The sequence below is a fragment of the Suncus etruscus genome, chromosome 1 (assembly GCF_024139225.1).
Source record: "Suncus etruscus isolate mSunEtr1 chromosome 1, mSunEtr1.pri.cur, whole genome shotgun sequence".
Taxonomy (NCBI): domain Eukaryota; kingdom Metazoa; phylum Chordata; class Mammalia; order Eulipotyphla; family Soricidae; genus Suncus; species Suncus etruscus.
In genome coordinates, this window is record NC_064848.1 from 67,341,463 (window position 1) to 67,367,870 (window position 26,408).

A 26,408-nucleotide genomic window follows, 5' to 3' on the forward strand; every position below is an offset into this window, starting at 1 on the left:
TAGGATGTGTCTTGGGTGTTTTTTCTGGGGTCTCTTTTAGTTGGTACTCTTCGGGCATGCAGGATTGTATTCTTTAGCTCTGGTAGTTTCTCTTTAATGATGTTCTTGACCATTGATTCTTCCTGGAGATTTTCTTTCTGGAGCTCTGGGACTCCAATGATTCTTAAGTTGTTTCTGTTGAGCTTATCATAGACTTCTATTTTCATCTGTTCACATTCTTTTAGAAATTTTTCCATTGCTTGATCATTTGCTGTAAGTCTTTTTTTCAATTTCTTCTGCTGTATGGAATTGTTATTCATCTCATCTTCCAGTGTACAAATTCTATCCTCAGATCCTGTTAACCCATGGGAAAGCTCTACCATGTTTTTCTTCAATTCATCTACTGAGTTTTTCAGACCTGTTATTTGACCTGAAATTTCAGTTTGGAGTTTTCTGATTTCTATCTTCATATTCTCTTGATTCTTATTAGTGTTCTCTTCTATACTTTTTTTGAGTTCTTTGAATATCTTCCATATTGCGACTCTAAACTCCTTATCTGAGAGACTGGTTAGTTGGTTGGTCATGTTCAAATCATCAGAGTTGTCATCGTCATTCTTTATGTCTGGCGCTGGCCTGTGTTTTTTCCCCATTGTCACACTTGTATTGTGGGTTTTTCTACATGTTGTGGTTGTATTCTTTGGCTAAATGATATTCAGGACCTGGAAGTGAAGCGCAGAGGCTGCGCTCCTCTGGTTCCTCCCTTTCTGGGCGTGTAAATTCACCTTCAGGGAAGGCTTCAGGGAAGGCGTGCTGTCTGCAGATAGCCACACACAGGATGAAATCAGGCTGAAAATGGAGCACAGCACAGAGGACGGACAGATAGGGGTGCTGGCATCTGAGTTCCAGCAGAGTTCAGTGGCTTCCCCCAGATATTATTTCTAATTTAAGTTTCCATATTGAAGAGTCAATCAATGATCATCTATTATCATTTTTCAAGGTCTTAAATTTTTTTAATTCATAGATATTCATCTTTTATCAAAATTGTTGAATCCTAATTTTGGGTTATAAACAGTGATGTATAGTCAGAAAGGAGCAGTACTTATTGCAGTTATATGTTATATGGATTGTTATAAACTATTCTGAGTTTCTTTTTTTTTTTTTTTTACACTTTATTATTATTATTTTTGGTCACACGTGGTGGCAATCAGGAGTTACTCCTGGTTCTCTACTCAGAAATCACTACTGGTAGGCTCAGGGGACTGACGATATGGAATGCCAGGATTCGAAACACCATCCTTCTTCATCTTCTTCCTGCAAGGCAAACACTCTACTTCCATGCTATCTCTCTGGCCCCTCTGTGTTTTCTGTTTTTTGTTTTTTTAGTGTTTTTACTTTCTGGTTTGGTCTCTGAATTCCTGAAAAGCAGTACAGCACAGTGAAGATGATAATGAGATCAAGGGGAAAAAGAGAAGGGCTAATGAGATATTACAGAGGATAGGGAATATGATGCTTACTTTGCATATGGCTGTTCCAGGTTCAGTCCCTGGCACCCCCTATGGTGCCCTGAGCACTTCAAGGAGTAATCTCTAAATTTAGAACCAGGAGTAAACCCTGAGCACAGAAATATGTATCACCTGCCCCCGAAAAGAAAAAGTGCTAAAAAACTTAAATATGAACTAAAACCTCGATAAATTGTACCTAGCCCAACTAATAACTACTTTCCTGGGGATTTATCTGCAAAGAATACTTGCAAGTTTTCATGGAATTGGTGATTTTTTTTTCCTTTTTCTTTTTTGGTTTTTGGCCCACACCCAGTGACGCTCAGGGATTATTCCTGGCTATGTGCTCAGAAATTGCTCCTGGCTTGGGGAACCATATGGAACACCAGGGGATTGAACCGTGCCTCCACTCTGGCCCCTCAAGGGGTGATTTTTATAAAAATTTCTAGGTTAGGTATGCAGGACCTAGGTCTTTCAAAGCATTTCTTTTGAAATTGATTCTAGAGTCATAAAGGCTATTGATCTACAACTCCTTCTCAAATAATTTCAATATAGTAATAGTGTTGTATTAAAAATCACAATAGTATGGATATATTAAAAACAATATATAGTTCTCAAAATGTTAAGAAGTTCATTTAACGTCAGTTTTTTACAGTGTTTGCTTTCATACGGAATAAGATTACAGAAAACTTTCAGATTTATGAAATTTTTTTCAGGATATGACTTTAGATATTGGGCAGTTTCTCTTGAAATAGAATTTTGTTGATTGTAGTATTAAGTAGTTTTAAATTAATGAACCCCACTTTGGAATTAGCAGGAGAGAAGGTTTTTTTTTTTTTTTTTTAAGGATAAACTTCCTAGTTATAGATGTAACAAAAAATTATGTATAGTTGCTCTAGAGGTCGGAGTGATAGCACATTTTTTTGCCTTACATACAGAAGACCCAGGACGCACCTGCATTCTGTCCCTGGCATCCCAAATGGTGCACAAACCTGCCAAGAGCAATTTCTAGTGCAAAGCCAGGAGTAACCCCTGAGTGCCACTGGGTGTGGCCCAAAAACAAACAAAAAGAATATTTTTTCTAAATAATGAATAGATGAATTTTGTTCTGTTTTCATGGCTTATAAAAGATAATTCGCAGGGCCGGGCGGTGGCGCTAGAGGTAAGGTGCCTGCCTTGCCTGCGCTAGCCTAGGAAGGACCACGGTTTGATCCCCAGGCATCCCATATGGTCCCCCAAGCCAGGAGCGACTTCTGAGCGCATAGCCAGGAGTAACCCCTGAGTGTCACCGGGTGTGGCCCAAAAACAAACAAAAAAAGATAATTCGCAGTTAAAAATTGTAAATAAATTAAAATGTAGAAATGTTTTAACGTTAAAACCATGAATAAAAAATATAAAAATAAAAATATTTCAAAATTCAAAATATTCTATTAGATATATTAAAATTTATTTGAGTTTGCCATTTATTTTATTATACAAATGTCATAGCAGATTTAACTTGTCATTATTTATAAAATCTGATAATTTACTAATGTTTAACATTTCCAAAGTTCAAGTTTCTTAAATACTTAAGGTCTGTGTTATGCATTTATACAAGCTCATCTTTTAAAGTATAAATTTAATGTCTTGTCCTTTAATTTGGGAGGTGGGAGGATTTGGGGTGATACACATTGGTGCTCAGGCTATATGTTCAAGAGTTATGCTAAGAGGACCATATTGATTTGCAGGAGAAGGAAATGAGAATTACTGCTTTTAACCCCTGTACACTCTTCACATGTTCTTACATAAGAAAATTCAAGGGGCTGGAGAGGTAGCATAGAGGTAGGGCATTTGCCTTGCATGCTTAAGAATGGTAGTGGTTCGAATTCTGGCATCTCATATGGTCCACTAAGCCCACCAGGAACGATTTCTGAGTGTATAGGCAGGACTAACCCCTGAACGATGCCAAGTGTAACCCAAAAACAAAACAAAACAAAAATTTCAAGCAAACAAAAATATTTCACCAAACAAAAATAAAGTTTTAGAGCTAAATTTGGAATCACAGTTGATAATGATACTGATTATTGTTTCCTATAGCTTTATGATTTGTATACATCGTACTATATGTAGTAATTTTTTTTGGGACCACACCCGGTGACCCTTGGGTTACTCCTGGCTATGCACTTTGAAATTGCTCCTGGCTTGGGGAACCATATGGGATGCCAGGGGATCCAACCCAGGCTAGCACACCCAAGACGCCTTATGCCCTGCGCCACTGCTTCAGCCCCTATAGATAGTATTTTATTTGAAAATTTGATAGGACAGAAAAAGAAATTTCTACTTATCTAAAAACAGATTCCCAGCAAAACAACCATACAAAACATAGCCATGTCTCTGGAAGTAAACATAAACAGCCTCTGATTGAAAAAACAAGTGACACTTTGCCTGATTTTTTTGTTTTATTAAAAGGTGAAGCAATGTTCAAGCCATTGCAGATTAGAATCACTTAATTCATAGGATTCATGGGATATAATTTGACAAGAGAAAATTTAAGTGGACAAGATCTTCTGTTTACTTTTTGTTATTAAACATAGCAGGCTGCACATTCAGTGGAGAGTCAAACAGAGATAGTCAAACCAAAAGGCCTTTAAAGTATCATTGTAGTAGCTAAAATTTATTCTAACAAAGTGTGATAACTATCGTATTGGTGACACAAAATTAAAAAATAAAGCATTCTATCCTTAAGCAGGCAGGAGAATATATAATAATTGGGTTTTATTTTTCATTGAAAAATGTCAGATGGAAATACTTTGGAGTTAAATAAGGTAATATTTTAATGAAATTTATTCATGAATTAATTTGCTTGTTCTAACTTTAAGAATAATCAAATTAGGTTTTTCTTATAGAGAAAATGTATAATCAATAATTCCAGATACGATATAATATTTTCCTTTTCAGTATATTGTTTTTTTTAATTTTTTGTGTTTCCTTGTTTATTTTTGGATTACACCTGGCTATACTTAGAGCTTATTTTTGTATCTGTATTCAGAGATCACTTCTAGCAGTAGAGGAACTATAAGGGGTTGCCCAGGATCACATCTAAGGCAGCAGCATGCAGAGCAAGCAACTTATCCTCTGTACTATCACTCCAGATTACATTGTTAAGCTTTTAAAAAAAAAAAACGTATGTATAGAGTGAAATACATATAAATTAAATGACATATAAATTTCATTTTTCTTCAAAACACTATACAACAGATAAAAACAGAGACAACTACTTTGGCTAGAGGTTGGAAGAAAAATTTAAACTATGTTAAAACAGGAATAAAATCCAGTCCTCTTAAAAGAATTTTATGTTGGGCCCGGAGAGATAGCACAGCGGTGTTTGCCTTGCAAGCAGCCGATCCAGGACCAAAGGCGGTTGGTTCGAATCCCGGTGTCCCATATGGTCCAGGAGCTATTTCTGAGCACACAGCCAGGAGTAATCCCTGAGCACTGCCGGGTGTGACCCAAAAACCAAAAAAAAAAAAAAGAATTTCATGTTTAAGATATAAAGTAACCCAAACAGAAACAAGCTCATGTAAACTATATTTTATTTTTATTATAATACCATAATTTACTAAGTTTATAATAAAATTGTTTCAAGCATTAAATATTCCAACACCAGTACGCCATTAGCATGACCTTCCCCACCACCACTATCCACAGTTTCCCACCCACAACCTCAGCCTACATCCTTATCAAGAAAAAATTTGCTTGATATTCCTTGTTAAACACAAAGGGAAAATGTTTTCAAAGTTTAGATCAATAAAGGTCACTTATTGGTGTTATTGAAGTCATTGAGAATTTACCAGGCTTATTCTTGTTACTTTGAGTCTTTTGTGTTACTATTTTCTTTCAGTGTCCATGGTGATCTGTGCGACTTTTGTGTCAAATTTCCTGTGGCTTCTGGACTTACAGTCCTATGGCATTAGGAGAGGCCCACATAGGCAGCCATGCTGTCCAGGATCTATGGAGCTGGAACAATTTGGTGGATTAGCAGCTTGTTAAAGTTCAATTGTTGAGCTGGGCAGTTACTATGTGGAGGGTACCGGGCATGGGTTTAGAGCTGCAGTGCTATCAGGCAGAAAGGTGAATCTGCTTGCTCCTATTTCAAGAAGCCCCCAGAGTTTTTAGCCAAGACCCATCTCCTTCAGTGGTATCACATACTTTTTGAAATTAGTTGTGAAGCTGGACTGTCTCTTCTCTTCCAGTAAGATGGTGAGTATGGATAGTGGCTGATGAGCAATGGGCATAAGGAGGGAGTCTACTTGCCCCCATTCTAATAAAGTCCTAGTGCTTTTTGCCCAAACTGGTCTTTTACAGATTAGTTGTAAAATTAGGCTATTTTTATATTGGAGGGTATCAGATATACAGGCTGATGTGCTTCTAAGGCAGAAAGGAGCCTGCCCCAATTTCGAAAAGACTTTAGAGTTTTCTCTAAGGTCAAATGCATCTCCCTGGGAAGATTTAGTGGTATCATGATTTTGGGTTTTGTTTTTTTTTTTTAATTAATTGGCCATTTTCTGCTGGCCTGATTGCCACTTACACAAATCTGGAGGGATTAGAGAGATAACTGGGGTCGGGGTGCTTTCCATGTTTGCTGCTGACACCACCATAGATCCTCCAGAGCACAGAGCCAGAATTATTCCCTACAGACACACACACACACACACACACACACACACACACACACACACACACACACATACACACACACCAATTCGGAGTGCTTTCCATTTTTGAAGTCGCTACACACATACACACAATACACATACCCCAATTTTGGGTGCTTTCCATTTTTATAGTACCTACACACACACACACACAAACCACACACACACACACACACACACACACACGCACACCAATTTCAGGTGCTTTCCATGTTTGCTGCTGACACCACCATAGATCCTCCAGAACACAGAGCCAGAATTAGTCCCTACACACACACACACACACACACACACACGCACACGCACACGCACATATACACACACCAGTTCTTTGAGATAAAAAGAGGAAATAATACATCTATGAGCAGGTTTCCTAAATTGGAGGAAATAATGTCAGTTCCTCCTTCCATTTTTGATCCTTTCATAGGAACTGCATTAATTAAAAGATGTAACATTTGTGACCCTGAAAGAACAGTAGAAGCCATTTGAAAATGGTCAAGCAAGGCTACATTTGCTTCGCCTATTAGACTTATGTGAAAGCATACATGTTCCTCAGGAGTGAGAAAACACAAGAACCTTTCTCAGTAGAAGATCTTAAGATGTCACAGACAAATAGAAAGATCCTTCTACTTAAAATTAAGAAATACACTTTCTAGACAGGTGGCTTTTGCACTTCTGTAGAATGTGTGACTGGACTTTTCCAGACGTCAGTTTATATATCTGCAAAATAGAAATTAACAAGGGTAGCCATTCACAGATTGTTTTGTAGTTCAACTTGTTTATAAAATTATTATAAAATTGTAAAATTAAAGTGTTTATAAATGATTATTGTCATCATGCTATATTCACAGAGAAAAATATTTAAGAGTTGGGATATTTTAGGGTCTGAAAGATAGAATGGTAAGTACTTGTATAGGGTTTTCTGGAATTCAGTTGCACACCCACATGGTCCTCCAAGACTGCCAGGTGCAATCCCTAATCACAGAACCAGCAGTAAGCCCTGAACCCTGCTTTGTGTAGACCAAAAATAAAACAAAAATAGAAGAGTTAAAGTGTTTAGGAAGAAAATAAAGGTGACTTGTTTTTCTTACATTTTTTTAATATCCCTATTTAAACGCCATGATTACAAATATGATTGTAGTTGGGTTTCAGTCATGTAAAGAACACCCCCCTTCACCAGTGCAACATTCCCATCCCCAATGTCCCAAATCTCCCTTCTCCCCACCCCCACCAGGACTCTACACAGGCTTTCTATTTCCCTCATTCATTCTCTTTGTTAGGATAGTTCTGAATATAATAATTTCTCTAACTGCACTCATCACTCTTTGTGGTGAGCTTCATGTAGTGAGCTGAACCTTCCAGCCCTCCTCTCTTGTCTCTGAGAATTATTGCAAAAATGTCTTTCATTTTTCTTAAAACCCATAGATGAATAAGACTATTCTGTGTCTATCTCTCTCCCTCTGACTTATTTCATTCAGCATAATAGATTCCATGTATATCCTTGTATAGGAAAATTTCATGATTTCATCTCTCCTGATGGCTGCATAATATTCCATTGTGTATATGTACCACAGTTTCTTTAGCCATTCATTTGTTGTTGTTGTTGTTGTTGTTGGTTGTTTCCAAAGTCTGGCTATTGTAATAGTGCTGCAATGAATCTAGGTGTGAGGAAGGGACTTTTGTATTCTATTTTTGTGTTCCTAGGGTATATCCCTAGAAGTGGTATAGCCAAATCGTATGGGAGCTCAATTTCCAGTTTTTGGAGGAATCTCCACATCACTTTCTATAAAGGTTGAACTAGACGGCATTCCCACCAGCAGTGAAAAAGAGTTCCTTTCTCTCCACATCCCCACCAGCACTGCGTGTTCTCATTCTTTGTGATGTGTGCCAATCTCAGTGGCATGAGATGGTGCCTAATAGTTGTTTTGATTTGCATCTTCCTGATGATTAGTGATGTGGAGCATCTTTTCATGTGCCTTTTGGCCATTTGTATTTTTCTTTTACAAAGTGTTCATTTCTTCTCCCCATTTTTTGATGGGATTAGATGTTTTTTCTTTTAAAGTTCTGTGAGTGCTTTGTATATTTTTTATATTAGTCCCTTATCTGATGGGTATTGGGTAAATAGTTTCTCCCACTCAGTGGGTGGCTCTTGTATTCCAGGCACTATTTCCTTTGAGATGCAGAAGCTTCTCATCCTAATATAGTCCCATCTGTTTATCTCTGCTTCCACTTGTTTGGAGAGTGCTGTTTCCTCCTTAAAAATACCTTTAATCTCAATGTCATGGAGTGTTTTACCTACATGTTGTTCTATATACCTTATGGTTTCAGGTCTAATATCAAGGTCTTTAATTCATTTGGATTTTACCTATATGGTGTCATCTGGGGGGTTTATGTTCGTTTTTTTTGCAAGTGGCTAACCAGTTGTGCTAACACCACTTGTTGAAGAGGCTTTCCTTGCTTCTTTGCTTACATTTTGATAAATCTTCTAGCAAGTAATTTTTCAACTTTGCTTTATGTTGCTAGTTAATTGTGGCCATTATGAGGTATTAACAAATTACCCTAAGATAGCAGGGTGGGTAAAAATTTTAGTAGAAGATTATTAACCCCCAGCATACTTATTTGGCTTTTAATATGGAATCTTGGTCACTAAAGTATTTGTGATTTACTTTGCCACGATAATAAATCCATGTGTGAAAAGTTTTACATTGAGGGGCCGGGCAGTGGCGCTGGAGGTAAGGTGCCTGCCTTGCCTGCGCTAGCCTAGGACGGACCATGGTTCGATCCCCCGGTGTCCCATATGGTCCCCCAAGCCAGGAGCGACTTCTGAGCGCATAGCCAGGAGTAACCCCTGAGCGTCACCGGGTGTGGCCGAAAAACCAAAAAAAAAAAAAAAAAAAAAAAAAAGTTTTACATTGAACATAGGAAAATAGTAATCAGTGTTTAATAATTATAGAAATTCATATTAAGTTATAAAAATTCATAGGAGCATTTGGTAATAATATAACTCATGTTTCTGAATAATACATTAAATATTTAAAATATCTTTAAGGGGTCAAAGCAATAGCATAGTGGGTAGAGCAGGTATGGCCTCAAAATTATAATAAATAATTATATATGTCCTATTAGCTTGCAAATAATGGAAAGTCTTACTTTGGCAATCTTATTGCTGTTTATTGATAATAAAACTGTAGCCTGTTTAATCTTGCTATATTGAAGAAACTCACTGATTCAGATTTACTTATTCCTTTTATATTTTATTTATTTTATTTTATTATCTTTTTATTTTAATCTTTTTATTAGCTGGAGTCATTGTCACTCTCCAAATAAAGGAGAGGAAGGACATCTCTAGAATCAGTATTACAGAAAGGACCAGCTATAGATAAGAGAGCTGTCACACCCAGGATTACATTTTGGGTAGAGAAGGGTCCACTATGACAATGATAGTTGAAACTCTGAACAGAAACGAGGTGCAAAAAGGAGATAAAGTGATTTACATAGTAATACCCCTCCATTAATAATAGTGTGAACCACAGGGTTAAAAAAATGGGGGAGGGGGACAGACAGTGGAATGTTGGAGGAATACTGGGGACACTGGTGATGGAAACTATGACCTTTTAACACTGTTTTGCAGTATTATTAAGGAAGGGGTACCATGTGTATCACTTTATCCCTTTTCAGCACTCTATTTTTGTCCAGTGATCAGTTCCAACTATCATTGTTATAGTATACATTGTTTGACTGAAACTCAACCATGAACAATTTTTATAACAATATTTAAAAAAACCTTTAAAAAGGGACTAAAACGAGAACTGTCATACATAGTTTAGCAAGAATATATTGACATTATGCAATAGCCCTAACTACCTATGTTAAATAGGCTCAATGAAGAAATTTATGAGATAAGGAAATTGGCTGCCTATTTCAAGACATTGTGTCTTTAGCTGAGCACATTATCAATGCTCCATACATATGTAATAAATAAATGAGCTCAGCTTTTATTTTTATAAACACCTCCAACCTCCTTTTTTCTCTACCTCTCCCAAGTTTCTTAAGTATAATAAATGGAGCTAAATGCGTAACCCAATGGATTATGTGTTTTCCTACTCTCCTTACCCATTTTATAAAAAAGAGCTAATAAAAAGATATGAACATAGTATTTCCAACAAGAATAGAAAAAATCTGATAACTTTCACTAACCAGAAGGACAGATCTTAAGACCATTTAGACATAGGCTTATCCAGTATGACATTAAAGAATCAGTTGCTATTCTGAAAGAAAAGAATTATTCATGTTCACTATTTTTTTCTAAAAAGTTCTTTGTTTCTATTATTTTGTTCATATCAGACATCAGGTCAACTAAAGCATTTATCTTGAACAGTTTTTCAAAAAATCTTACATTGCAGTAGAAAATTATTTAATTCATATTTGTATTTGTTCGTGCATATCAAATTACTGTGTAACCCCTAGTGTTGTGGACACAAGAATTAATAATTTACGTATACAGTTCAGATTTTGCATGATCATTTTCCATTTGTTTCAAAGGTGTTTTTTCAGGAATTTTTATTATCTTTGGAAAAATCCTTCTACATTGTACTGTTAATTGAACTTAATATTATGACAGTCTTAGTCTCTCCTTGAACTCCTTCAATATCTGTACCTCTGAAATTATTGACAGAATTAGATGTTATTATATAGTAGAGTTACAGCTGTCCAAGTTCTTAATAACAGCTATGACTAACCCCAGGGGAAAGATGCCTAATAATTTTCCAAGTTTTCTGTGTTAGTGATAGGATTCATAAGTACACTTAGCTATTAAAGCATTACAGTTTCTTTGATTTCTTAATCATTAACAACTTTAGCTCTGATTGCCCATGGAGTTGCAAGCTGTTAAAATTATCATTTGCCTTTTACTAATTTTGAAATCAAGAGCTGTTTCTTCATTTATACAGGTCTTACTGCACACACAACTCATAAGCACTATGAGTCTACTTTAAGAAAGCCTAATCTAAAAGTAATGAATGTATAAAATAAATTAGGATTTAGAAGGTGAGTACCTTCAACTATATCAGGTGTTTTTTGTTTTTTGTTTTTATAGCCTGGGATTTTTGGTGTTTTGTTTGTTTGCTTGTTTTTGGTTTTGGATTTGGATTTGGGGTTACACCCATTGGTATTCAGGGCTTACTCCTGATTCTGAGCTCAGTGATCACTCCTCATAGTGTTAAGGTGGCCATCTGGAATGTTGGGAATTGAACTAAGGTCGACCATGTGCAATGCAAATGACTTAACCACTGTACTATCTCTCCAAAAAAGACTTCAGTTTTTCAAAGGATTTAGCAAAGTTTTTTTTTCAATAGTTCTCTCTGGTTCTTACAATTGACCATTTAAATTATAACTTTTGTAAGATAGTAGACATGTAGTAAATTTTAAAGTCTGTGGATAAAATACCAATAGAAATTAATCCAGTCAATATATTGCTTTGTTACAGGTGTAAGACCACTAAGTAGTAAGTTAGGCATAATGGGGACCACTTATTCTAGCAGCCCTGGGGGTGAGGGAAGAGGATATGGGAGGGAGGAAGGGAACGGAGGTGAAGTGAGGGCAATTTGGTGATGGGAATTTCCCTGATTTTATGTTAATATGTACCTAAAATATTATTGTCAACGATATGTAAGCCACTATGATTAATATAAAAATTATATTAAAAATTATAAAATAAAGCCAGCATAACTTCAATAAAAATATGTTCTTTGTATCTTAAAAAAATAAAAAATATATTTGTTATGTTATTCAATAGAATATTCTTTTAATCCTGTAAAAATTATTTTTGTACACAGTTTTTTAACAACCATTACTGTGCTTTACGCACCAAAGTTGACTTGATATGTCTTAAAACCAATAGTATGATAATATCTGTTAGCATAATCATTATGCCGTGTATCCAAAACTATAAGTACATTCGAAATGTAAGTTTCTAGAAAACAGTTGAAAAGGGGCATCTTACTTAATTTTTTATGATGTTAACATTTTTATGTCCTTTAGCATTGAACTGAAGAAATTTATATCAGGTCAAGGAAATTCTATGGACTAGAATCATGTTGACTATATTAGATGTTTTAAGTGCTTGTTAAAATAATTAATTCCTAATCTTTATTCTCAAAAATTTTCAAGGGGAGATCTAGGGCAACCAAATACTCGATTATTTTACAGAGCTACCTAAGTACTAATAGGTTGTTTTATTTATTTTTTTTCCAAAACTTAAGACTATCACTGGCAGGGGCCGGAGAGAGAGCATAGAGGTAGGGCATTTGCCTTTCATGCAGAAGGACAGTGGTTCAAATCTCAGAATCCCATATGGTCCCCCCAAGCCTGCCAGGAGCGATTTCTGAACATAGAACCACGAGTAACCCCTGAGTGCTGCTGGTGTGACCCAAAAGCAAAACAAACAACAACAAAAAAAGAATATCATTGGCAGCTTTCCTTCTGAGAATCAGATCTCACAATGATTTAGCCTATTTTTAATGACTATTCTTTGACTTCCTGCTAAGTTTCCTCCTTCTGGGAGACTCAGCTTTCTGCTATACTGCTAGGGACAGGAAATCCTCCTTAGAAAGACTTCAGGAAAATCAAAGTTACTTCTTTAACTCAATTATTTTTGAGTTCTGTATTAATCCAACAGTAGTCAACAGACTGTGGATATACTACAACATGACTTATTTTGTAAAACAAAACAAGAAAAACAAAAATAAGTTTTCTTTGGAAAGTATCTCATCCTTATTATGCTGCACTTATATTACTCTTCTTATGAGCCATATTTTTATCCTTCCTAACATTTTTCTTCTAGACACAAAATCTTTCCAAACGTGATACATGAACTTTCTATGAGGAGGTAACATTGTATATTATTCTAAGAGAAATCCTATATGCTTATAGGGCAATTAAGTATAGACAATATATAGCCAATCTATTCAGTTCTGTATTCACCTTGCTATACTTTTGATATTAGTTTTACCTATATAATAGTTTCTTTCCCTTCATATTTCTATGTGAAATTTATTTTTATATACTAACTCGCATATTCCTCCAAAATACGTCAGCTTATTTCTGTTCTTTCCTACAAGCTAATCTTGTTATATTATTTCATTTTCTCTACATTGTATTGTACATTAAATGTTTTCCACTCATTATTATTACTTTATTTAAACCATTACTTTATTAACCACTAATTATTAAGCATAAAATATTAATTACAATACATCATTATTTTCAATGCTTGTTAAATTATACCTGTTTCCCTGAAGAACTTCTGTTGTCTATATTTTTTCCTAAGGACTATGTACAGTTAGAATAAAAGCATCACATCAATCCTCTGAAAACTTATAGTAAGAATATACAATATTCTCTTTAATGATAAATTCCATTATTTTTCCTTAATATTTCATGCCTATTGTACTAGATGCTAATGCAGAAAGAGAAACTTGATAAAAAAACAATTGGACAATCTTACCATTAGCTTCTAATTTTATACTAAAATGTAATATAATTATAGTATATATATATTTCCATTTTATCCTCTTCGAGTTAATAATTCAAATTCCACTAAGTGCTTTGCTTATTAACCTAGACAATCTTTTGGTCCTAAAGATGAAGAAACATGGTGAAACAATTCTGACCAATTTTATTACTAATTTCAAATTTCATAGCTAAGTAAAGAGAATAAAAAATCAAATGAAACCTGGATTTGGCTAATGAGAATAAGAAACTTCCCTATATAAATTCCCTGTGGTAAAATCATTCTTCTAAAATATAATGGCTGTTAACTACTCTCTCATCCCAGTGCTCAAGATATTTATCTCACAAAAAAAATTTTCCCCCTCGGGCCAGAGCAGTGGCACAGCGGTAGGGTGCTTGCCTTACATGCAGCTGACTTAAGATGGACCTTGGTATGTTTCCGGCATCCCTTATGGTCCCCCAAGCCAGGAGCAATTTCTGAATGCATAGCCAGGAATAACCCCTGAGCATCAACAGGTATAGCCCAAAAAACAAACAAAAAAAAAAAAACAAAAATTTGGTTTTTTCTCAATAAAAAGATTGAATTTGAAAAAAAAAAAAAGGCAAAAAAAAAATCAGTCTTGGGGCCAGAGAGATAGCATGGAGGTAAGGTGTTTGCCTTTCATGCAGAAGGTAGGTGGTTTGAATCCCAACATCCCATATCGTCCCACGAGCCTGCCAGGATCACTTTCTGAGCATAGAGCCAGGAGTAAACCCTGAACGTGACGGGTGTGACCCAAAAACCAAAAAAAAAAAAAAAAAAAAAATCAGTTTTTTTTTTTTGTTTTGTTTTTTTCCATAAATGGCACTCTTTAGTCAACATACTACTAACTCATTCTCTATTACTCTGGTTCCAATTAAAACATCTTCTCACATGGGTTTGATAACAAATGAAATGTATTGTGTGTCTTTTCTTGTGACTTTAATTTTACTTTTCAAAGATCTTGTTGCATAAGAAATAAAGATGTGGCTCAGAGTTACTGCATTTTTTTGAAGTTTGATTTATCTGTTTTAATTAATAATGTCTATGATTGAATTATTTTCTCTCTTTTTTTTTTTTTGTTTTTTTTTGGGGGGCCACACCCAGTGATACTCAGAGGTTACTCCTGGCTATGCACTCGAAATCTCTTCTGGCTTAGGGGACCATATGGAATGTCTCGCCTGGGCAAGACAGATGCCTTACCACTTGTGCACCACTCCGGCATCATGATTGAATTATTTTCTAAGGCAGCCTGTACATTAGTTTATATAATGCTTCAGTAGATCCATTCAATTCATATCTGTTGTCAAAGTGCAGGCATTTTTAGCATAAGTTATGCATGTATTAAGTGACTGTTATTCACAATCACTTCATATTAAAATACAGTTATCTTAATAAATTAAACATGTAAGAATCAAGTGTCTGGATAGTGAGAATAAAAAGTAGTTTTCTTTATGAATATAATTAAAATAAAAAAGAATGCAAAGTTCAAGTATAAAAATGATAGTAACAGTAAGCTTATATAAAACTTAATTTTTACATGTCCAATTTTTGTAAATTTTAAACAAAGAAAAATTACTGAAAAAATAACATTTTTTATCTGCATATATCTTCATATTTGCTTGTCATCAAAGACTTGCCAACCCTTGTTGTTATTTTATTTTGGTATATGTATGGCATTTCTATCCAAAGTATTCTTTCCTTTTTGCCTATGCTGCTGATCGACATTTTATCTGTTTTAGCGATTTGAAAAGTACATAAGTTTCTATGACTGGGATCCAAAGCTAAATTCATAAATGCAGCTGATTTTGATTTTTTTTTTAAATTTTGATAAATTAGGTTTGTAGTTGAATGCTTGGAGTATTTTGCTACAAGCCATTGTTTTTGGTATTGGTATTTGCAGATGTGGATAGACGAACTATTGAGATACATAAAATTGTATAGAATTTGTGGGGTGAAATAATTTTTGAAAATTTGATTAATTGAATGTCATTTATTAACATTCCACCAAGCTCCTATATCTTATTTCATATCAAGGTCTCAATGTACTTAAAATATTTTCCCCTAATTCATTAACAATTAAAAGTTATATTTCAACTTTTAAAAACTGTAATCTTGGACATTTTTTTCTGCTCTGTCCAAATAAATGATTCATGACTTTTTTTCTTTAGATAAATTTCAGAGTCAAAGGAGATCTTTGAAGTCCCTCCTCCCTTCATTATTTTCACAATAAAAAAAAATGTCTTCACCTTAATTTTGAAATGGTTGAGAGGAAAAATTCTAACTATCACAAAAATTTAGAAGATAGATTAAATTTGAATGTCTTGGGAGTTTGGTGTAGTGCAAAAAAGCAAGGAATAATTTGGTTTATTCTTTACTTTCCATCTAATTTTTTTTAGGTACAAGCCTATGCAGAAAGTGGATGGGGTTGCAGATGGTTTCACAGGAAGTGGTCAGCAGACAGGCACATCTGTTGAGCAAACTGTAATTGCCCAAAGCCAACATCATCAACAGTTTTTAGGTATGTTAAGGTATAAAGATAATAGATGCTACTAGGATTTTGAAAACAAGTGAACAATAATAGTATTTTCTTCAAGTACAATGTCAGTACTGATGTTAATTACATCATTTTTTTGGGTGCTGAAGCTATGCACATTAAGTAGTTCTAGCTCATTTTTACTTTTAATCTTCATAAGACCAAATTTAAAAAAATTTGAGTGCACAAGGCTTTCAAATGTGTATTAATTAAAAGCTCATTGCTCTGAAATTGTTTTCTGAGTTGGTATTAAGTCTATGTGCTCAAAAATTGTGTTAATTATCTTTAGGTGTTATTTTGGGTGCCAAAAATATTTCAGTTCATGTGTATGAAGTTGCATATATATATCAGATAGGGAAATTAATAAAAAATATTTTAAATCAACACAATACTTAACTGTCTTTCTAGTTTTATAAATGGTATAAATGTTTCTTATTATTTAAAGAGTTAGGAATAGAACTTTAATGTTTTGCATATTTTTATCACAGCCAAAAGTGCAAAATTGTCCTTTTGATGGATAACTGCTTAAGAGATTAAGTTGCATAATTTTCATAATACTCAAAATAAGTAGAAACTATCAGTGTGTGTCTGTGTGTATGTATGTGTATATATGTGTACTTTCTGACAAAGACAACAAAATGGATGCACGGGTTAGTATAACTTATGAAGGTGAAAATGAGCATTTCTTAAACTAAAAGAAAGTTCATGTACCTTCTTTGAACTCTTGATATGAATTTTTTTTTTCATTTTATGTCTTTATCTCACTTAAAAGTTTCTTAAATATGAAAGCAGATTCTGGATCACTAGCATACTGGAATGAACACAGTTCTTCAATTTTTGTTTCCACAATTGTATGCAAATTTATGATAGGACAGACACCATCTCTTGTATTGATTGTCTAGGCCAAATGAAAAAAAAAAAACAGAGAGAAGCACTTATACATGACATCATCCTATAGGAAAACTAAATGATACCCAAATGCTCTGTATGAAAGAAACTTTTATAGCATAGTTGATTGTAATAGTAATAGCAGAACCATCTACCAAGAAGAATGTGTTGGCTAAGGTCTGTTAAATCTTCAAGATTCTTTGCCTTGATAACTTAATGCAAGGATAACAACATCATCACATCAAATAATATAATAATATCACATCAAATAATAATAAATAATTTAATGGTATTTTATAGTTTTTATTGTATATTTTATGACTTTTGGCTTAGGTGTGAGCATCAGGAGTTTGAAGTTAGATTTTTTTATACTTAAGTGATAAAGTAATAAGAAATGAAATTGGTACTTACCAGCTTGAGATACTATCTTTTAATAAGGATCCTACATTGAGAGACACTATGATGTATTATTTTCAGTATAATTACTGTGAAAATATAGTTTATACAAAAGGTTTTAGTATTCCTTCTATTCCCTTGTGCTGAAAATATTGCTAAGTTTTACGTGCAATATACTAATAAGAAAAGTTCTTGTTCTTGGACCTCTGACCTTTAAAATTTTTTTCCTTTTTAGTCTTCTTAAATTTTCCCTCATTAATCTGCAATTGGCACCATCCACAATAGCTTTTTTCTGTTGTGTTGTCATGGTAACAGATGCATCTCGAGCACTTCCAGAGTTTGGAGAAGTTGAAATCTCTTCTCTGCCAGATGGTACTACCTTTGAGGATATCAAGTCACTGCAGAGTCTTTATCGAGAGCACTGTGAGGTAAGTCTTTTCAAACAAAGTATGATTTGCCAGAAATCTTGTTAAAATAAAATAAACAGACTCCTTCCTAAAGGACAGAAGCTCATTTCTCTTTCTTTGAGCATATAGAATAAGTTAATTTCTCTTCTCTGTCATGGTAGAGAAATAAGAAATTCAAGAATGGAAAAATATAATTTACTGTCCATCTTAGCCTATCCTAGTGAATATTTTGATGCTGCCATTTCTGTTCTAACTAGATAGTCTGAAAAAGAAGATTGTTTAACTTGTGAGTGAAACAATAAGTATAAAATGAAACATACAAAAAGCTGGCTATGAATTTCTAATAGGAAACTGATAAATATGGTGCCATAGAGAAATTAGAATAATATGTAGCCATTAAAAAAAAACAGTCAGAAAGCACAGCTGTAGGGCATTTGTCTTGTACTCTACCTGGGATGGACCTAGGTTCGATCCTCTGGCATCCCATGTAGTCCATCAAGCCTGCCAGGAGTGAATTCTGAGCTCAGAACCAGGAGTAACCCCTGTGCACTGTCAGGTATGACCCCAAAAAATAAATAAATAACAGGCATCCCTGAACAAATTTCAGGGATACTTTTTTTTTAATTCATGTGTTTTTTCTTTAAAATAATTTTTATTGTGACCAAAGTAAATAACAAATCTTCCACAGTAATATTTAAGGTACTGAGTGACAATGAATCAGGGCCATTCCAAACCACCAGGGTTGTCCTCCCTTCACCCCTTTTCCCAGCATGTGTCCCATATCTCCCTCCTTTGCCCCCCGGAGTGCTAGTGTAACTGCTCCCTTCTGTGTATAGCTTGTTTTAGATAGGGTATGGATTCTGTTGTTGTTGACTTTGGGTTTAGTGTTTAAGTCTGATCATTTTTAATTTTCACTCAATGTTCATACAGCTGTTTGGCCCTGGTACCATTTATTTTTATTTTCCCTTCAATTCATGAGGCAGAATAATATGATTCCAGTTGTGTTGTTCTGTTGGAAGAAGGCAGAAAAAAAGACAAAAAATAAATGAAAGAAAGAGAGAGAAAAAAAGAGAGAGAGAGAGAAAGAAAGAAAGAAAGAAAGAAAGAAAGAAAGAAAGAAAGAAAGAAAGAAAGAAAGAAAGAAAGAAAGAAAGAAAGAAAGAAAGAAAGAAGGGAGGGAGGGAGGGAGGGAGGGAGGGAGGGAGGGAGGGAGGGAGGGAGGGAGGGAGGGAGGGAGGGAGGGAGGGAGGAAGGAAGGAAGGAAGGAAGGAAGGAAGGAAGGAAGGAAGGAAGGAAGGAAGGAAGGAAGGAAGGAAGGAAGGAAGGGAGAAAGAGAAAGAAAGACATAACAAAAAGCCAACAAACAACGATTAAAAAAAGAAGACAGTAACTACTAAAACAAAACAAAACTAAAAAAACAACAACAAAGAAGTGCTGCTGTGGCAAGGTTTTGTGCTTCCTTTTTTTTAAGGGAAAAATGGGAGAACAAAACAAGTATGTGTAACAGTATCATATTCCTCAGAATACTAATAAAATAATGCCTATGATGGTCATCACTTTTGTAAGCAAACAGTGATTGAAAATGATGGAAAAAAGATAGTATTTTAATATACTTTCTATATACCTCTTTTCTTTTATCTTTTAAAAGTTTATACATTAAATACATATTCTTATTCATGGAAATATACAGTGGGTTAGGCATTTACCTTGTACATAACTGACCCAAGATTAATCTCTGGCTGTATATATGATTCCCTGAGCCCCTCTAGTAGTGATTTCTTCATTCTGATCTAAGAGTAAGCCCTGAGAACAGCCCCAAAATTTTACTATATTTTTTCTAGAAATGTTTAGCAAAGAATTGTTCTTTCTAGTGTTCATTGAGAACTAGTTCTTTTTTTTGTTTGTGTGGTTAATTAGCATATCTCTTGACATTTTCTATCCATACTGGTTTCCTGAGGATCTTGCATCGAAATTAACTACACATTTTCTCCAGGAGGTGAACTCAGTCCAAGTGAACAACTTAATGAATCTGCTGCTCACATGATAGAAGGAGAATAAGGGATTGTAGCAATAAGTTTTTGTTTTTGTTTTTGTTTTTGGGTGACACCCAGTGAAGCTCAGTGGTTATTCTAGCTATGCGCTCAGAAATTGCTCCTGGCTTGGGAGACCATAAGGAACGCCAAGCGTTCTAACCATGGTCTGTCCTAAGTTAGCGCATGCAAGGCAGACACCCTACTGCTTGCACCACTGCTTCGGCCCCTGAAGTAATAATTTTAAGTGCCTCTTCTTTTGGGAGAAGAGACTGTTTAGAATTTAAGTAGCTTTATTCAGGTACTGTTTGTGATGTGTACTTAGTGGTAAAAGATTATCCTTTAGATTTCATGGCCAGTCTTTCTGACTGCTGACAATGCAGTATGCAGTGAGAAATCTCAGCTCATAACATTTATAGATTTTTTTTCCCCACTTTAGAAATAAGAACTGCTTCAGTAAATCTGAGTGCTTGTCAAGGGTGCTAGATTATTAACAATGAAGAGTGAGTTATCTTTTTATTAAAAAAAACTTTGTGCCAGAAGTAAGTATTCTTCAACATCCTGCCCATTTATTTTCAACATTTTTTGTGATGATGAAGACACTTAATATTATTTTTCTTTGACAACTGTACTTTTCCCAATATTTGGCAATTTCTAGGTAATCCTTATATTTCTATATGAATATCATGCATATTTAATGAGGATATAAAATAATCTTACATATTTTTACACTGCACTTCAGATGAATGTTGCTTTTAATCATACCAGCTTGCAGACCTTTAATTTGGATCCTTTTCATACTCAAAATAAGTTGTTTATATATTGAAAAATGTATAGTGTGATTTTTATGATTGAAAATTCCCTCTAAATTTTTATTTTACCAGTTTTTAGAAGTTTTCTATAGGAAGTTATATGATCAAGTATACTAATTAATCTTTTTAGGAAATGGCTTTTGACAATGATTTAATTTTCATTTAATTCAGAATTTTTAGGGTTCCTGTCTTCTTCCCTGGAGCAGAATGATATATAAAATGGAAAACTATTATCATTTTTTGTTTGTTTCTTGTTTTCAGGACACACCCTGCTGTACACAGCATAACTCCTGTCTCTGTACTCAAGGATTCATTCATGGTGGCCTCAGTGGACCATATGGGATGCAGGCATCAAACCAAGATAAACCACATGCAAGGAAAATGTGCTATTACTGTGCTATTACTCTGGCCCTAATTTTTTTTTTCTTTTAAAATTCCAAACTTTTGAAATACAGGTGTCTGAATCTCATATTCAGATCTATTTATAGTCATTTGTCCTAAGTAGTAGAATATTTTTTGAATACCACTTTCCTGTATATCGCCATCTGAAGGTCTTTCTAACTAGGTGAAAAAAAGTATAATGCTTTATTCACCTGTTAATGTGTCTAAGATGAGGGTCTAAAGATCATTTGAGATCATTTTATTTAAAATGAGACTGACAGCAGGGAAAGGGCATTGTCCTTGAACACAGTTAACCTGGGTTTGATCCCCAGAATCCCAAGCCTGCCATGAGTACTATTTAAACACAGCTACAAGAGTAACCTTTGAGCACTGCCAGTGTGGCTCAAAACCAATAATCTAAAAGAAATACAAAAATAATAATGAAAATAAAATGAGACTGAATTTTAGATGTCTTGTATTTATTTATCATTTTTCACTTTACATTTCATATTGACTTCTGTCCTCAAGAAAAACTATTGGTATACTTATTTTGTATGTAGTTTAGAATTCTCACTATTTATCACAGATAAATTAAAAAAAAAAACTAATTGTTGGGGCTGGAGAGATAGCATGGAGATAGGGCATTTGCCTTGCATGCAGAAGGATGGTGGTTCAAATCCCGGCATCCAATATGGTCCCCTGAGCCTGCTATTTCTGAACATAGAGCAAGGAGTAACCCTTGAGAGCTGCTGGGTGTGACACAAAAACAACAACAAAAAAAACCCTAGTTGTTTCCTATGTAACCAGTTTTTTTGGATATTTGTTTATTTCTCTGTTTATTGCCACACACAAAGAACAAAAGTGTTCTTGGACTACTTTCTAGAATAGTGCTTGAGGGGATTAATTCAGAGGTATTTAGGGGATCACTCAGTGCCAGGGATTGAACCAGATCTCCCATGTACATTTTATTCACTCTAGTCCCAAGAACCATTCCCCAGCCCAGTATTTCATTTTTAACATATGTATAATATTTCTAAGATAGTGATTGTACACCTAGTTAGAAAGACCTTCAGATGGCGATATACAGGAAAGTGGTATTCAAAAAATATTCTACTACTTAGGACAAATGACTATAAATAGATCTGAATATGAGATTCAGACACCTGTATTTCAAAAGTTTGGAATTTTAAAAGAAAAAAAAAGTGATAAGTACAGCAGATAGGGCATTATACTTTCATGTAGCTGACCTAGACTCAATCCTTGGTGTTCTATATGGTCCCCTGAGCCCGGCTGGGAGTGAACCTTGAGCACAAAGCCAGTAGTAGTAAGCCCTAAAACACCACTGACTGTGACCCCCCAAAATATACATATTATTAAAACATGTAGACAGAGGTATGTAAAATAGTAGAGACAGTATTAAGAGTTGTTTCACACTTTAGTAGTGTCTCTTGGAATGTACCTTAGTATAGCTAAGAAAGTATAATAATTTGCTCCTTAAAAAGACTGCATTTTTTTTTCTGGAGCTGTAAGTTACAGCTCACCTCATGAAGGTCACCGCAAACAGGGATGAGTTTAGTTAGAGAAATAACTACATTTTGAACTATCCTAATAATGAGAATGTACGAGGGAAATAGAAAGCCTGTCTAGAGTATAGGCAGGGGTTGGGTGGGGCGGAGGGAGATTTGGGACATTGGTGATGAGAATGTTGCACTGGTGATGGGTGGTGTTCTTTATATGACTGAAACCCAAATACAATCATGTATGTAATAAAATTGGTTAAATAATAAAAAAAAAGACTTCGGGTTTTGTGTGGAAGGACATGTCTATACCTTTTATATTCTGGGCTTGCATACTAACTTATATTTTATCACTGATGTTAAAGAATGAGGAATATGTTAATCAACTTTTTCTTCCTCCATTTTTATGATCAAACTACTTGCATTATTTCAACTAGTTCCTAAGGATTTTCTTAATAATTGTTTTGATCTCTGAGTATTTTCTGGATAGCAGCTCAGATATTCTCTGTATTATGCATTTTGGCTGTATCCACATAGGTAGTGCACACTCTATACTTTTTTTTTCTTTTTTGAACTAAAGTACTTCAATTGACTCTGAATCACCCCCTTGCCTTATAGCTCCTCTGAATTTTGCTGTTCTTGATAAGAGATGTTTTATACCGGTCCTAATTCTTAATGCCAACACATTTTACTGACTGCTTCTTTCTTTTATGCTCCAAATAATTTCAGAATCATATTTTCCTTGCATAAACAAGATAGTCTTTGATTATCTGACTGCTTTTTACTTGAAGGCTAATTTACAAACTAATTGCGATGACAGAATAAAATTAAATATGATCATCAAAAGTTAATGAAAGTAGCAAATTTTAGCACCATCCCAAAAAAAGGTCCTTGATGCAGCTGGCAAATGGATCTCAGAGATAAGATTACAGAGGATGTGAACCTCAGGCCCCCAAATTTAGGAGTAGGATCAGTCTTAACACTATCTGAAGAGGATATGCAGAGATAGGAGTGAAAAGAAGTCATCACCTGATCAAAAAGAGGAAGACGCTTGTTCTCTTTTCTACCTAGACACATACTGTCCTCTGAAGGTCAGCTTGGCTATAGTTTCTGTTCTCAATTTTGCTGCCTGGGAACTCAAACCTTAGACAGAGCTAATTTAGCCTAACTCCCAACTGCAACAACATAAGCAGTACCTCAGTACTACCTCAGTAACCTTCATTATTGCCCTCTATAATAGCCAGTGGACAAGTGAATGTTAATTAAATCTGTGTTCCCGACACTTTTGAGTCTGAGACTAGGAAGAGTTGCAGCAACCACAAAGGTTAGAAGGAAGTAGAGTACAAAGGAAGGAAGAAAAGAAGAAAAGAAAATAGAGGGAAAGGAATCAAGCAGGAAAAACAATAAGTAAAGGTGGGATGTATAAAAGGCCTAGAAAAGAGAATATTGCTTACTATTCTTAATCTTTCAGGGTTATTTCCCTTCCCTTTTTCCTAGCAAATCTCCTTGATTGCCTTCCTAGTTGATGGGACAAAATTTGATTTATTTCTCCATGACAGCTTAAAGTGTCTTTCAATCCAGTGTCTTTAAAATTCATAACATTATTCTTTCTTCACACATTCAAATGGTCATACTATTGTAAGGTAATACTAATTAAAATTTTATTTTTTAGGCAATATTGGATGTTGTTGTGAATCTTCAATTTAGCCTAATAGAAAAATTGTGGCAAACATTCTGGCGCTATTCTCCTTCTACTCCAACTGACGGCACTACCATTACCGAATCAAGGTCAGAGTCAATATGCTTTCAATTCATGTTCATAGCTGATTAGATGTCAGAGCCAATAAATTTGGAGATATGTATACCAGTTGTGAACCTTACCTGATGACATTAAATGAATAGATTGAAATAAACCACAAACTACTCTCTTGAGGATTTTAGCATATATATTATAGCTCCCATGTTTATCGATTTCTGGGACTACAGTAGAGCTATTTCATCCTCATGGAATTACTGTCATATCTGCCTTTTATACCGTCAGAAGGTATTAACATACATAGGCAGCTCTGGGGGAGTATTTATGTATTCAGCTGTGTGGCACCAGTGCTATGGTGGTATAGTTCTAACCTCAGTAATATTTGATAAACTAAAACTATTTTTAAAGTCCATTTTCTTTTTTATCCTCATTTGCCATCTATTCATTTGCTACATTTATTCACACCAGCAATCTGAGTGAAATAGAAAGTCGACTTCCGAAAGCAAAGCTGATAACTCTGTGCAAACATGAGTCTATCCTGAAATGGATGTGTAACTGTGACCATGGGATGTACCAGGCTTTGGTGGAGATTCTCATCCCCGACGTCCTTAGACCTATTCCTAGTAAGTTACATACAGACAAATATGGATGCTTTTTGTTCTCATACATTCCACCCAGGAAATCTGGGGGAGTAACGATGCAATCTAGAGTGATTATGATCTCATTTAGATTTGCCAAATAGAAAACATGCAACACAGTATTGCATGACAGCAGCCTAGAACAAAACCACAGTAAAAGGGGGAACTTGAAATATGAAAATAAAAAGTTTTCATTTTATTTTTGGATAATAAAAGCCAATTTTTTGGATGTGACAACCCCAGTGACTGATTTCAATAACATTTCTAGACCATTTAAATTGTATTTTACCCAAGGATACAATTCTTCTTGTAAATCAAGAATTTTTGAAATCTGTAATCTGTAATTGCTAGACCTGCCTCTTTCATGGTTGCTTTTGATTTGAAATGAATTTGTCTTGGTTTCCAGTGAAGTTGAATTCCTTTATAAAAGCATTTACTTTGTCACCCACATCATGTTAAAAACTACAAATGCAGTTTCCATTAACAGTAATAGTTAGCTGGCATTTTGAGATAAAAATCTATGTAACTTCACAAGCATTGTATTCCAACCATGAAGCACATAGAAATTATACAGATAAGTTAAATTACTTTTTAAAGTGATGATGCTTATAAAACTACCTTGTAGCAAACGCAGCTATTTTCTGCAACTTTCAATATAAATGCTTCTATGAATACTTGTGTTAAAAACTGTTGAAATGAGTTAAAGCCTAAATCTTCATAATTATATTCTACTGACCTTAATTTTTTAAAAATAAGATAGAATTTTCTTTCTAAAGTAACATTGATTAGGTAAAAGCAATATGTTTGCTTGTGAAACTGGCAAATATGTATGTCGGGTACACTGTTCACAATTGATTAATGTAAATTATTCTCAAAAAACGTTTAGGAATCTAGTAGAAAAAATCTAAAAATATTAACATTTATATGTTTATACTTTAAATATGAAAAGCAGGCTGAAGTAATGAGTTCCCCACAACCTAAAATATATTTCTAAGAAAGACATGAACGTATAATATATGTCTGAAGAGGGATGGACATTTTAAATATCTAGCTGCCATGGTCTCCTTTTTTTGAAAATTGCTGTTTTCTACTTTTAACTGCACAATATTTTCTGACTAAAGATTGATTTTAAATGATGTTGTCATGGAAAATTTCAGTATATAAATTCTCTACTGATTTTTGTTCCAGAATCTGATTTTTCCTTGTGTTATGAATGATAATTTTTAAAGATACTTGAGAGAAGTTGCATAGGGTAGCTCATTAGCCCATGACATTTTGCCACTGATGCACAAATTCTCTTATCAGTTATAAGTCATTAAGCATTTTTATTTCTAAGACAAACTAAAA

General features: G+C 34.6%; 1 protein-coding gene across 1 annotated transcript in view; it reads left to right on the forward strand.

The window, feature by feature from the left end:
* Positions 1–26,408, forward strand: part of RFX3 (regulatory factor X3) — a 331,177-nt gene that overhangs the window by 236,939 nt on the left and 67,830 nt on the right. Inside the window, 4 exon segments of the mRNA XM_049773246.1 lie at positions 16,100–16,221; positions 17,836–17,948; positions 24,340–24,455; positions 24,892–25,046. Of these exon segments, the coding sequence (XP_049629203.1) occupies positions 16,100–16,221; positions 17,836–17,948; positions 24,340–24,455; positions 24,892–25,046 (506 nt within the window).